This window comes from Neoarius graeffei, chromosome 1 (assembly GCF_027579695.1).
Source record: "Neoarius graeffei isolate fNeoGra1 chromosome 1, fNeoGra1.pri, whole genome shotgun sequence".
NCBI lineage: Eukaryota > Metazoa > Chordata > Actinopteri > Siluriformes > Ariidae > Neoarius > Neoarius graeffei.
Genome location: NC_083569.1, coordinates 69,603,445 through 69,618,659, shown reverse-complemented (window position 1 = coordinate 69,618,659; position 15,215 = coordinate 69,603,445). Strand labels below are relative to the sequence as shown.

Here is a 15,215-nt window from a genome sequence, read left to right as displayed (position 1 = left end):
TCATAATTTAATGCATTTTAATGTAGATACAAACTGTAGATACAAAAACAATTAAAACAATAGTTGTTCTAAAACACAGCCTTTTTTTTTATACAATGCTAAACGTTTATTAGACTTCTAACATTCCATGACATTTTTAGACACATTTGCTTTAAAATTTCTTAAAGATTCTTAAATACACAAGTTAAATTTTTTGGTTCAACTTCGTATTTGAATTTCTTCAAGAAGTAAAAGAATGAGAGGTAGCAGGGACTGGCTAACAGGAGATCATTTGCAGCAGTGCTTAAATAGTCCGTCGTCACTCCATCGCTCTTTATGAGGAATGTTTTGGGGTTTTGGAAGAAGCAATACCTGAACGGAGACTCAACCACCAGGTTTGGTATAGAATATCTGGAATACACTTTACAACAATATGCAATTAGATGGCACCTTCCCCCCCCCAGCCAAAATAAAACTTTGTAACTAATTACAGGTCATGGATTATTTGTGAGAAAAATATTGAGATGTTTGCTGTAGATATACAAAAGCACAAAACTTTGATTACTGTTATTATTTTGGGTAACATTTCAACAAAATTGCATTTAAAAATTCACACACCATTCACCACTTTTATCCTACCCTTCTCAATGTTGTCATACAATTCGTATAATAAACATATTGGCTATTATTCTATCCGCATTCACTGGATATGAGCAATCGTGCGCTCTGATTGGCTACTCTACTACTAGGCTATCAGCTTATATACTGTGAGTAGAGAAAAACAAAATGGCGGAGTATTTTGCTTAACCAACCGACCAAAAAAAAAAAAAAAAAAAAAAAAAAAAAAAAACTCTACTCGAAAAAAACAACCCCCCCCCCAAAAAGGAATAAAACTATTTGATGGTAAAAACACGTTTATTTTTCAAGAATTACTGTTCGAGCATTTTTCACAAATTGCTACTGTTTGCCAGTTTGTTTAGAATCATCTTTAAGCATTAAAATTTGTTGAATTTTTTTTAGACTACTTAAAAAAAAAAAAAAAAAACTCAAAGAAGTTTGAAAATTACATAACTGAAATGTCCAAGGAAGAATTAAATTAATGTCTAAAGCTGTTCTATACCTCGCTACGACACCAAGACGGCACTTTCTATAACAATAAAAAACAAACAAACACTAAAGTCAATTCATGCAGCCACTGATAGGTTTTTAAGAAGTCTACTTTAGCAGAAATTATCTTGTTGGACATTTTGTATAAAGTTTTTATTTATTGAATATGCAAAAAATAAAAATGCTCCATTTCCCAAAATCCAGTGAATGTGGATTGAATAAAACAACTATTCCACGAAATCTCATCATACACGGCTTATAGCGTCTCATCGACCAAGAGCTCAAGTACGACTCAATTTAGTATAATATCTCTTCAATATTTTTGGCGAAACTGTACTTAATTCTAGATCCCCAGTATCCCAGAAAGCCTTTCTACAGTATAGCAGCTAATGTAAGGCCATTTACTTGAAACTTTACCTACTGGTTATGTACAGAACATGAACAACATGAGAGTAGACAAATAGTATAATATTATTGTGTTCATTATGTAGTTGTATTAGATTGTAACACACATTGCTTTTTATTCTATGAGGTAACCAGACAGACACACAAAATGTGAATAAACTGTAGTTTTGGTGATTTGGTGCAACATTTTCCTAAAGCACTACTGAATGAAGCGATTTTATGACGAGCGAATTGTGACTATATTTCACACACAAGCTTCCCATATCACTGTCTAGAATTTCTGTCCATATTTCTTCCTAGGATTTTGTTTATTTGCATCACTATATGCTGTGGAACATGGCTTCAAGAAGATATTTGGCAAAGTACAGAGCACTAATCACGGTGTTTTATACCAGAGTTTACATTATAAAACCCTGGACATCATAAACTGAAAGTGTTTTTGCCACACTAAGAATAATAAATTGACAATTTAGCAAACATGAGCTGAAGTTACATTTGAAACATCATGCTTATCTGGTTAAAGGCACAAAGGGTTTGGCAAAGCAACAGAAATCGAATGACAAACAGTGGACAGGTAGAACAGGGTCATACAGGGTGATGTATTCAAACTTTGTTAAATTTGGACCCACGGTGGTTTCGTGATTCTCCATAGTGATCCTACTGAAAAGAGTGCACTTAAAAAAAAAAAAAGCCCCTACTTCTTAGAAGTAGTCGACTGAGTCACATGACCTTGGGCCACATGACTCTTCTGGAGTCTACAGTGTAATGGGAGCGCATGTTTGACTGTGGATTAACCATTCATCTGCTCACAGCCTTTAAAATGTACAAAATGACTCTGTGCACGGTTAATGATGCAGTGTGTTTGCAAAGGGAGGAATGACATGATGATGATGGAATAACTGACAAACTGGCGCGTGTTCTTCCTCCTCCTCCCGGCCCAGATACGCAAACAAACCCCAGCGACAAGAGGGCGGAGTCTAATACTGCAGTTCAGATTAAAAGGCCTATTTCATTTTGTTGCTTTATAACCATGTTTCACCTCCGTCTCGTCTACAGGGCCTCGGAGTTACTTCCTCTCTCTTGGCTGTCTCAGTGCTGTGGTCGGGTTTAAAACAGATTTAAAATTTTCTCTTGGCTATACTTGAACAGATTTTGCTCCGCCCACACAATCACTTATTATCAGCCTCTGCCTAAGGAGAGAAAAAACAGCAAATGATTAAACTCAATTACACATATTAACGTTTGTCTATTACGCATACAGATAATCCAACACGAGTCGAAGACCTTTAGTGTTTTTATTTGAACATAATTAACTGTAGTGTTGGCTAGCATAATTGAAGTTAGCTGAATGGCTAACTGGCTAGCGCCAGTACCGACAGATAGAGTTATTAGTTTAAATACATTTCCCAGCAGGAAGGAGAAAGCATGCCTACTTTTCAGATCAAGTCGCCTTTAAGAAGCTGAACTACATCAAGTTTCATTAATGAACGGTAAGGTTGCGACAACTAATAGACCACATCTGGAAACATCGATAATAAAAAGAGTTGGTAATGAATTTCATTGCAGGTTAGCTGGACTGTGTTGTGAAGCACGCTGTGGTTAACTACTATACTTTTGATTGACACTTGTGAATTATGTATTACTCTAGCCACATTCACTGGGTATGAGCAATCGTGCGCTCTGATTGGCTACTCTACTACTAGGATATCAGCTCATATACAATGAGTAGAGAAAAACAAAATGGCGGAGCGTTTTGCTGAACCAACCAAGGACGAAATAAAAACTCTACTCACAAACAAAACCCCCAAAAAATATAAAAGCAACAAAATATGGAATAAAAAGTACTTGATAAGAACATATCTTCTTATTTTTCAGGAATTATTATAGCATTTTTCACAAATTGCTCCTGTCATTTCGTCGGTTTGTTTACATTCTAAGCAGAAACGATTTTGCCGGACGTTTTGTATAAAGTTTTTATTTATCGAATTTGCAAAAATTAAACGCGCTCCGTTTCTCAAAATCCAGTGAATGTGGATAGAATAAAACAGTTATTCCACTCAATCTCGTTGTACACGGCTTAGAGCCAATGAAGCACCATCAGCTCATGTACGACTCGATTTCGTGGAATAACTTAACTGTCTGCATAATGTGGTAGTACTTATTTAATTCATTCTTAGAAAACAGAAATCCAACTGGAAATTTAAAACAGGACTACATTTCTAATTAATTGCCTGACTGATTGATTAATTAATTAGTTAGTTAATAAACACACCAGGCCAAATCTTATATGTGTAGCTTTAGAGGTAAAATAAAGAGGCAGATACAGAAAGCCCAGAGCAGCGGCGATGCCCTGCTGTGATTCCCTGCAGTTTTCTCTATAGCAACCCTCTCTGACTGCGTGTCTGTGTGGATTGTGTGCTTTATTAGTCTGCAGTGTGTTCTTAGTATGCTCACCTCAGGCTCTGCATCTGTGATGCTGTTCAATGGAGCTGCCTCGGTCTTTACCGGCGTGGCAGGGACAGTGCCGTTGGGCTCAGTGATCAGCAGGCTGCGTCTTTCCCGGGCCGGCCGTGGGTCAGTTTTAGTTACCCGGAACCTGAAATTGAACTCAAGCTCTTAAGTCTGCCGTTCGGCACACTGTAGACACACATTCATCTCGGCTTGCACACAACACAAATACTAACTACCCACACATTCAGTTCATACTCATTCATCCAGGAATTAATTAAATAAACTGGTAAATTCATTTAAATCTGCTCACAAACACACATGGGGTAGGGTGACCCTGATACAAACTCATTTATCACAATGGATGAATGAGGAAATGCTTGATTAGCATTCAAAACACAGACTCCCCTTCAGAGAGCACACAAGAATGAGCGATGCCCTGGACTAGCCACACACACACACACACACTAAAATGATCTAAAAATTGGTCATTAAATGTGCATACACGTACACACCAAAATGTCAACGTGTCAGTCAGTATGTTGCAACAAACACCTAGGCGCCTGCTTAAGATATTTGCGTGTGTCTGTATGTGCAAGACCAGATGACGCACACCAGGAACAGAAATCAAATAAAAAAAAAAAAATCAATGAACTTCCTTGAGGTGAGCATGACCTCATCACACACTCATCCATCTAAAGGCACTGCCTATGGAGGCTTCCGTTTCCGATTGAGAGTACACCGTGCGCGTTTTGGCTGCCACTTCTCACCGGAGCTTTTAATTTTTCTTTTTTCCCCTTTTGTGTAGTTTGATTTTTTTTGTTGTTTGTTTGTTCAAATGTTTTGTCTACCAGTTGTGGTGTAGCTCCAGACCCAGTTTTGGCATCTGTTTCCTTCAGGCCTTGGTTTGCCATTGGTGATGCCTGTGCTCCTTGCTATGGACTGCAGTGAGCTCATTGCTCTTTTTAACATTGGGGTTATCCAGCGCTCTGTGCGGCGGTGCTTTGTACTTGCCGCGGTGTTCCGAGCGATGTTGCCTGGCAGCATCATGGCGGCTGTGCAGGCGTTGTGGGATTTATCTTCGTGTGCCTGGTGGGACTGTGGTAGCTACGCCATTGGAATTACATCCTAACCCTCTCTTGATGGACTTTTTTTCCCCCCTTAATTGTAAAGCGACCTTGGGTGTGAGAAAGGCATGATCTAAATTGAACTGATTATTAACAACACTATGCGACTTTGGTCATGATAACATGGTCTCAGAATAAAATGGCAAATTGTGAAAGGATTAAAGACCGAACGATAAATTGGCATGCTGAAATTATTGGTCGATATGAGCCAAGTGCAGATAAATTGGGAATCATCATTTAACAGCCAATAAACAGCAATTCAAAAAGAAACGGAGAGACACAAGAGGGCTCCTTCAACCATGTTATGAGCGCTGCCGTTGTTTAGTTTGTCCACCAGAGAGCACGCTGCACCTCTACGGTCGGCAACACGCATTAGGAACGCCACCAATCACAACAATCAGCTGACCCAAGCGGAGTCAGAATATCTACGGATACATCGTTGCTGGATTTTTAAATCCTCAAAAACCAAAACCAGTATTGATCTTAAAAAGTCTATATCGGTCTGGATCCAAAAAGAATTCCTTGTACACTTGGGTGGCGGAGGGATGAGGGATTGGGGAGGGTGATATGACACAGGTATCATGACAAACCACTACACATTACACGGAGATATTATGGGTATCAATATATAAAATTCATAGAGAGAATTTGTAAAAGGCACACACACACACATTTCCTCCAATAAATCACACCACTGCTTACTTTCCCAGTCACACAAAGTCAAACACACCTTCCAACTGCCAGCACGGTGACCTCTCCAGCATGGGCACGCCGCTCCACTTTTTTGTTTGAGCCGTGCCGCATGAGGGGCCATTTCTTCTGATTACAGCGGTTACACATGTTGTTGTGCCCTGCCACTCCTCCAATGGTGTGAAGGTGGCTACAGGTGTGTTTGGCTGCTGCGGCAGGAGGTCCGGGTGACACAGGGCTCACAGGGGTCACAGGAACAGATGTGGTAGGTGTTACAGGAGGGCTGCAAACAGACAAAAAAAAAAAACAGAGAAAAATACCAGTAGAAGAGGCAGATTAAGAACCTGAGACTGTACATGTTTTGTTTCAGCAATATATGTTTTTTTTTTTTTTTAAATTGATGACACCTTGGTGCATACTGCTACTAATATTTCTTTACATAATGTCATTTTACACATTTTATTCAACAGGCTATGAGTAAAAACTCCCTGACCAAAACCAAAGTTTTCTGACATCACTGAACAATTCATAAAAACCTTTTTTTTTCTAGCAAACTTATTGTTTACATAAACTATTCTAATTATTCATTTTTCCCCCCATTAATTCATATTCAGTTTAAAGCCCGGTCCCACAATACCGATAACTATAACTTCAACTATAATGCCAACTATAAATAAATTGGTCCCCTACAGTTTATGTAGTTGGTGTTCACACCAGACCGATAACGATACCTATAGCCGAGGCCTGGGTTTATCCGTATTGGTGAGATTGCTTCTGGAGCCATTTTTTCCAGGCCTGGACCTGATCCAATAAAACATCGGACCAATCACTTAATTGTTTACACGTGACGTTGTCTGAGCATGTGCTATTTTTCCTGGGTATCTTTGCACGTCCTTGTTGCATCATGAAGTCACGGAATACGGATTCACTGAAAATAAATAAATATATATAATACAAAGCACAGATCTTTTATTCACGGATATGTGATTTTCCGTGAAGTATCAACAGTAGATTAATAAAGTAAACATATAAGTGCAGGTAAGATATTTTAATTATGAACTAATTAATTGTTTTAGACTTTTTTTTTTAATCCGTGATGCATTATCCATATGAAAGCCATAACCAAACCTGTAATATGCTGAAACATCCGTGATCGAGCCGTAAATTATTAGCATCCAGGATGCATCTGTATTAAAATACGAAGTGGTTATGGATTTATTACATTTCCGTAGTCTGTGACCTTTCTGCCAACCATCGGAGTATGTGCATGAGTTGTTTTGAAGTCCAAGCTGTGCAGTATGACCTGGAATAACGTGCCACTACTTGGAAAAAACTTCTATGACTATTCCCAAGTTGGATGCATTTATTTACCTGAGTGGCGGCACCAATTGATATAGTTGTGGTGTGACTGCTCCAGACTGGAACTAAATTCAGGCAGAGGTATAGTCCTAGTCTTTTCATGATGCTCAGAGGATGTGGGATCAGGAGTAGGATGGTTGTCCTAGTCTAGTCACCGGGTTTGGATAATTTTTAGTCTGGCCTCTACCTTTTGACCAATCCGGTTTGGGTGGCCCTACTGGGAGATTAGTCTCCCGCCAGGATAGCTCTCAGGGTTATTGAGACATGCAAGCCCCCCGACCTGCGACAAGGTAATAATCCTTACGTGTCAAAAAAAGATTGACACTAAATTGAACGAAAGCATGCAAATCATATTTGGTGGCATCAAATCAACACCAGTAGAATGGCTACCAACAATGAGCAACATTGCTCCACCACATCTTCGCAGAGAAGAGATCACTCAAAAACACCACCAGTGCATTTCAAAACACAGAAAGTGCCATACCGCTCAAACAAATAATAAAAGTAGCACCTACCACCTCAAGATGAAAATCAAGAAAACCCTTCTATAAGACCAAGAAGGAAAACTTCAACATCAAAACTTCTTGGAGAGAGGAATGGGACCAAAATGTCCCCAGAGGTGGGGAACTAATAGAGGACGCCACCAATCCACTACCTGGCTTCCTCAACCAAACTAGAAGACAGTGAACTCAAGCAAACAGGCTTAAATTAAGACATGCCAGAACAGCTGCCAGTTTGCATCGTTGAGGCTACATAGAGTCCCCTATATGCCCTAAAGTGTCAGGAATCCCCACAAGACACCGACCTAGTGTTGCGTTGCCCAGTAACAGCAGTGCCAGGGGGCTACGCCACTATACATGAAGGAGGAGACACCTTTAACAACTGGCTTAGAGATGCTCATCTGGGGGTGTGACACCATACAAAACTACTACATAGTCATAGCTGTAGTTACAGTTATTGGTGTGTAGGACCGGGTCCTTATCCTGATCAGGGTGGTGGTGCCTGTGCCAGGAGCACTGGGTGTGGATGCTATTCAAAACACACTTATTCACACCTATAGCCAGTTTAGCATAATCAATCTACCTAATAGAACGAAGAGGAATGAAGGTGAGCAGTAGCAAAACAGAATACATGTGCATCAATGAGAATGGGGATGAGAGTGTAGTGAAGATGCAAGGAGTAGATGTAAAGAAAGTTGGTGAATTCAAGTACCTGGGGTCAACTGTGCAGGAAAATGGGGGCTGCGATAGTGAGGTGAGAAAGAGCGTGCAGGCAGGGTGGAGCAGTTGGAGAAGGATTTCGGGAGTCATTTACGATAGGAAAGTCCCAGCAAAAGTGAAAGGTAAGATGTATAAGACAGTAGTGAGACCAGCTGTGATGTCTGGATTGGAGACCCACCGTACCCTTAACGAAGAGGCAGGAGGCAAAGTTGGAGGTGGCAGAGTTGATGTTAAGGTTTGCAATGGGAGTGACACGGTTGGACAGGATAAGGAACGAGCACATCGGGAGAGCTTGGGAATTAAGCTGAGAGAGATGAGACTGAGATGGTATGGGCACATCCTGAGAAGAGATGCAGAGCATGTTGGAAGGAGAATGTTGAGGATGGAGCTGCCAGGCAAATGAAAACGAGGAAGGCCAAAGAGGAGATACATGGATGTGGTGAGAGAGGACATGAAAGTGGCAGGTATGGTAGAGAAGGATGCAGAAGACAGGGAGCAATGGAGACGAAAGATCTGCTGTGGTGACCCCTAACTAGGAGTAGCCAAAAGAAGAAGAATCTACCTAATAGGATGTTTTTGGGAGATGTGAGGAAAGCAGACGTTCTTATTAAATGTCCATGCTCTTATTAATAGCGCCTGAAAAAGATGACACTCAGGCAGAGTGCTGCTAAAGAGATCAAGAAGAGTAGCACCAGAATTAGAAAACAGCCTCAAACTCTCTGGGTTGTTGTATTACTTGTGATCCAGTGCACTGTTCATTGCTGCTCGTCGCTTTCCTTTCCTCACTAATTAATGCGGCGGAGATGCAGTTCTGTCACTCAACTCCCTATTTGAGAAAAACAGTAGCCGTGTCCCATTTCCCAGTCTCGGTTTCACTATTGAGGGTGTGTAACACGTCGTGTTGAAAAGGCGGAGTTAGACTGAGATAGAGACGTTATGTAAATGACCATCTGCAGGAGGGATGAGGGAGGAATAAAAGACAGCGTCGAGACAAGCTTTTACAGCCTTCTCTAATTCAAACACCTACACACCAGCAGGGAGGTATGTGTCTATCTAAAAGGTTGGCATGATTTATTTAAAAAAAAAAAAAGGATATAAAATTTGCAAACAGACCGAGATACTCAAACTAAGAATGATTTATTAGAAGCACTTTGAGAACATAATGACCTTTAGTAGCCACTTCTTTCTAGCCATGTCCAGGAAGATCAAGCCCTATACCCAGCAACAGACTCCCTCTCCAAACCGTCAATCAACTCTCACTTCAATCTTGGCCCCGCCTTTTCTGGCAAGCGCAGGCCACTGGCTCCTCCCAGCTGCCTCTCTAAGTGTTCCTCTGGCTCTCTGCCCAAAGGCCCAGTCAGGAAATGAGAGCATTCTGTCCAACATCACTGCACTGAAATACTCCAGCCTGCAACTAATCTGTCCCTTGCACTCATCCATACACTCTTCCACTCTGTCAATCAATCATTCATTCGTTCTTTCTGGCTGCTTTGACTCCGAACGATACGTCTTTGCTCATTCCCCGTCTCCATTGCTGCCATCATTATCCTCCCTACTGCAGTGTTCTTCTGATACTCCATAAGCGTTCCCTGCTTCTTATCCAGCTCACCACCAGTGGTTTTCGCCCTTCTGTCTTTTACACATCTGAGATTTCTCTTCACATCGTGCCTGCGTTCACTCCTCAAGGACGTACCAGTGAGCCGTTATACTTTGCTTATGAATGGAGTGAAGACCTTGTTTTGTGGATGAGAAGCTTTTCACTAAATCTTACATCACACTGACTTATTGAAGAAAAAAAAGGAGCCTTCATAACATCAAGGCTGGAGAGCTGAATGAAAAAAAAAAAAAAAAAAAAACACTTTCGGGCATGATTTGGTGTCAGAAAGAAGCTATGCACAGACCAGAGTGATGATTATGTGAGTGAATGATGCAATTGGATACAGCTTCCCAGAAATAGTTCGATGATTTGTTTCGATTGACAACGTTAAGAATGCTACAGATCTTTTCCCTATATTTTGTACATCTTAAATACTAAAAAAGACAAAACCTCCTATATGTACAGTATCACACTGTAGAGTAAAATATTCATACAGACACCACTCGGTGTACACAAATTCTTACATACACCCAGTTTATTTCATATAAAGATCAAATCAAGGGGCAGCACAATTTATTTCAAAGCCTACACTGCCACCTTGTGATAGCAACCTTCAATCATCAAATGCTAAAGGAACTCTACTGGCTAAAATCATCTCGCCAGGCTCAAAATCCGACGCCTACAGCTTTACTATCCTGCTTCATAAAAATGAGTCAACAACGACGACATACACAGTAAAACATAACACATCGACAAGTGATATTTTGAGATTAAAATAGTTTTAAACAGGTTTTCATAACTACAGCATTCTGCTTTCTGAAAGACAATAGTTTCACATTTATGAGTGCCCTTACAGCTGATATTTCCTGAAGTCTTCTTTTAATAAAAAATTAAAAATAGGTACCCTCTGTGTACATGTGGGTACTGCTTATAAATTAAATTTAAAAAAAAAAAAGTTTTCTGATCCCATGTCCATACAGTAAATATAGCGCATGCATAAATAATCAGTTACACTCGCCTCATCTCTTTCAAGCATCAACAGGGCTTTTAGTGTTTTGATTACCAATTTTGTTTACTGCGTTTTGTTCAAAATAAAGTGCCGTGAACTATATTTTCAAAATAGTAAGAAAGCGCTTGTTCATGAATTGCCTTAGAAGCATTATTTAGTACTAATGAGCACATTTTGTTTCACAAGTGCAGTGTAAAGCCTCTAAAATAAAAAATTAAAAAGTGAATAGCAGAAGTTTGATATCGGCTTCTCAATATATCTGCCAAAAAGCCCAAAAAAACCAACCACTTACAAAGCCTTTCATTTGACCTTTCAGAAGGCCCAAATAAAATCTAATCAAAAGGTAAATTTTCTTAAAAATAAACACCACTTACTTGATATCGAATCAGTAGCCTTGGCGAACCACGAGCTGAATTTTGTTTATCTTTTTATCTGCCGATTATCCTCCGATACTACAAAGTTATAACGAGGTTTCTCTTATTTCGTTTCTGGTTCCGAAGTTTATCAAGAAGTAGAACAGGTAATCAAACTTGATCAGGATAAGTGCTGATTGATTATGAAGTTTCACTATTGTTACGCTCATTCTTACATTCGTACAACGCGATGACATAGTGGCTTCACCACTCGTTCTTGCGTAGCTTTGATAACGCGAGATCAGCTGTTCATATCGCAAGATCACGATTCGCTGTTCTGGTGATTGTAATGCTTATGCGTATGCACAGTGCACTATAGTTGCACTCATTCTTACAATATGATGACATGGCTACTGTCTCGCTTTGCCTCTACGAGGCAGTAGCCGCAAAAAAAAAAAAAATACTAAGCCTCTTCATACAACATCTAACAGAGTTTGGCTGCTTGGAGATGGAGCTTGTCCCATTCCTACACGCAGAACATTTCAGGTTCCCATATGTTCCCGCATGTGGAGCTTTAATACAGACCACATTCTTTCTCACAGGTTAAGGGTCATTACCTTGTTGAAAGACCCATTCCTGGCAAAGTCTCAACACATCCTGGTCAAAGCAACCAGTTGTTGGGTGGACTTTGATCTCATTTGGCCACAACACACAATTCTGGTTGTACTTTCAATAAAACAAAGTTCAGGTGTTTGCTTTTTTTCCCCACACTCTCAGGAAGAGCTTCTTTTATACAACCATTTTCAAATAGCTTGTTACGGACAATGAGTGAAATAGCTGATTCTACAACACAAGATGGGTCAATTGTCCAATTCTGAAACTCTCTTTGGTCCCCTTCAACGAGTTCAGTTATTCCATGAAATCGAGTCGTATATGAGCTGACAGCTGACGAGGCGCGTAGCACCGAGTCGGCTATAAGCCATGTATAACGAGATTGCGTGGAATAACGGTTTTATTCTATCCACATTGACTGGATTTTGAGAAACGGAGCTTTTTTATTTAAATTTTTTGCAAATTTGATAAAATAAATAAATAAATAAATAAATAAAAACTTTGTTGACAGTATTAATTTGTGAAAAATGCTATAATAAATCAATCATTCTTGGGGGAGGGGAAAAGGAAAAAAAAAAAAAAAAACTTTCTTACCATCAAATACTTTTATTCCATATTTTGTTGCTTTTTTGTATTTTTTTTTTTGGGGGGGGGGGGGGGGGGTGTTGTTTTCGAATCATTTTTATTTCATCCTCGGTTGGTTCAGCAACACGCGCCGCCATTTTGTTTCTCTCTACTCACGGTATATGAGCTGATATCCTAGTAGTAGAGTAGCCAATCAGAGCGCACGATTGCTCATACCCAGTGAATGTGGATAGAATAATTCCATCTATGTTCCAGGTTATTTCATAGTTTTGAGGTCTTTAGTATTGTTCTACAATGTAGAAAATAGTCAAAATACAGAAATACCTATGAATAAGTTGGTGTGTCCAAACTTTCTACCTTGACTTGGTAATATAGAACATATCCGGATTCTAATGTGTCCTCTTCTCAAAAAATTCTTAAACTTCCTTCACAATTGCCCTAATTGTACTTAATTGTATGTTGATCTGCTTTTCATATCAATTATCTGACCGCATCAACCATCTGTCTGTCTGGTCGCTTTACTACTAAAAGCTCTTTATTCTCCAGCGTGATGGACAAGATTTTATGTGTGTGAATCCTCATATTTCGGTAAAACACAACAATGGATGACTAATTCGTAAAGATTTATTTTAAATATTCCTGAAGTGTGTAGAAAACTCCATTAACATTATTTCTATTAGAGGAAAAGTAAGTATTAGCACTAAAATGTTCACATGCGATGTTTATTTTATACATGTTTCACTCATTCATTTGAAAAGTCCTAGTATTTTGGAAGTTCACCCTCCGAGAGAGAGATCACCAGAAATGGTGTAGCTTTCCATGTCTGGCTTCGATGGATCATCCACTGTAAAACTGAAAAGGTTTTGGAACAAATAAAATGCAGCTTACCCATCAGAGTCTACGCTGTTCTCAGACACCATGGCCTTCAGGGCATCTGTGTTAGCTAGAGAGAGAGAGAGAGAGAGAGAGAGAGAGAGAGAGAGAGAGAGAGAGAGAGCTCTATTGAAACTGCAGACAAGGACGAAATTTGACTTTTAAAAACTGATAAAGTTTGAACAAGAGAGTAAGAATCACTTCCCAAGCTTTTCTACACTTCAACCAAGTTTTTGTTTTTGAAAAAAAATCACCCTCTCTCTCATCCACTTCTGAGATTCATCCTTGTGCATCCTTCTTTTCTATCCTGCTTTCAACCTTCAAGGACACTGTGGCTCATTCTTACGCTTTGCTTTTGAATGAGGATAAAAAAAATAAAAATTAAAAAAAAACAGTATACTGTAGACAATGTTTCACCACTTTACACAGAAGCATGCAGGCCTTGAACAACATCTTTATGTGCTTACAGGGTTTTTTCTAGAAAAATTTAGTATGAGGGCGCTCACCATGGCGAGGGAGCGAAGCGGGGGGGGATGGTGCCGGTTGTCCCCCCCGCCGTGCAAAGCCTTTGAAAAATGCTCCAATGGGACATTCTGAGGCTATCTGAGAGGGAAATTATAACAAATTGTCTGTCAACATTGAAAAAGAAAGAAGTAATCTGCTTCTGCCCCGGACAGTCTTTGGCTTTCTTCCGCTTCGTGCTGCGGGATGACATCTTTAAATGCCCAAGTGTCAACAAAAACAACTCGCGAACTACTTCTGTCAAAAGCTCCCGCGCCAGTGGGTGAAAGGTCATTCAGTCTCGAGAAATCTCGCTCTACAAGTCAGCCGACCTTGTATGTAACCCATGTCAAATCTCGCGAGAGCAGCCACGACAAGTAAACAACATGGCGCCTCAGTCTGGAAAACACCAATTCGGATTGTTTTTGCACCGTCTGGCGGTGTATCTACTATGATTGGAATATTTTTGGAGCAATTATAACGTATTTGATGATCAGACACATTGTCACGTAGTGCTGCTGGGATGTTTTCACGGAGTCGGTAAGGGGGCGCAGGCTGAGAGTAAGAGGGCGCAGCGCCCCTGTTCCCCCGTTTAGACGAAAGCCTGGCATACATTCATTATGTGAAAGCTGCAATTTTGAATGAGACATACATAGATAGGGCGGCACGATGGTGTAGTGGTTAGCGCTGTCGCCTCACAGCAAGAAGGTCCGGGTTCGAGCCCCGTGGCCGGCGAGGGCCTTTCTGCGCGGAGTTTGCATGTTCTCCCCATGTCCACGTGGGTTTCCTCCAGGTGCTCCGGTTTCCCCCACAGTCCAAAGACATGCAGGTTAGGTTAACTGGTGACTCTAAATTGAGCGTAGGTGTGAATGAGAGTGTGAATGGTTGTCTGTGTCTATGTGTCAGCCCTGTGATGACCTGGCGACTTGTCCAGGGTGTACCCTGCCTCTCGCCCGTAGTCAGCTGGGATAGGCTCCAGCTTGCCTGCGACCCTGTAGGACAGGATAAAGCAGCTAGAGATAATGAGATGAGACATACAGAGATGTCCACAAGCACCAGCGAGTGATGATTTTCTCCACCTACACAGACCGTCTGCGCCGGCTACTCGAGCCCAGAAAAAACTTGTTCAAGCGATTTATATCGTCTCCGCTGCCCATAATTTGCTGCAAATCCAATTATTCCACCATGAAAGTGTCTTCGATTCGGGTCATGATCGGAAGTGATGCCATATTAGTTGATCGAGTCTCGCAATCTGATTGGCGGAGCCGGACCACACCGTAGCGTATGTAGTTATGTTACAGAGCCAGGCAGCATACTACACAGGGGAACTGAGAAAGCCAAGCACACACA

The 15,215-nt window shown here is 40.6% G+C and overlaps 1 protein-coding gene across 1 annotated transcript in view; it reads right to left on the bottom strand.

The window, feature by feature from the left end:
• rell1 (RELT like 1) overlaps nt 1–15,215 on the bottom strand; it is a 79,269-nt gene continuing 64,054 nt past the window's right edge. Inside the window, exons 4-7 of the mRNA XM_060918142.1 lie at nt 13,380–13,434; nt 5,797–6,039; nt 3,946–4,087; nt 1–2,681 (exon numbers count right to left, since the gene is read on the bottom strand). Coding sequence (XP_060774125.1) covers nt 2,661–2,681; nt 3,946–4,087; nt 5,797–6,039; nt 13,380–13,434 — 461 coding nt within the window. The 3' untranslated portion in view covers nt 1–2,660. The remainder of the gene's footprint in view (nt 2,682–3,945; nt 4,088–5,796; nt 6,040–13,379; nt 13,435–15,215) is intronic.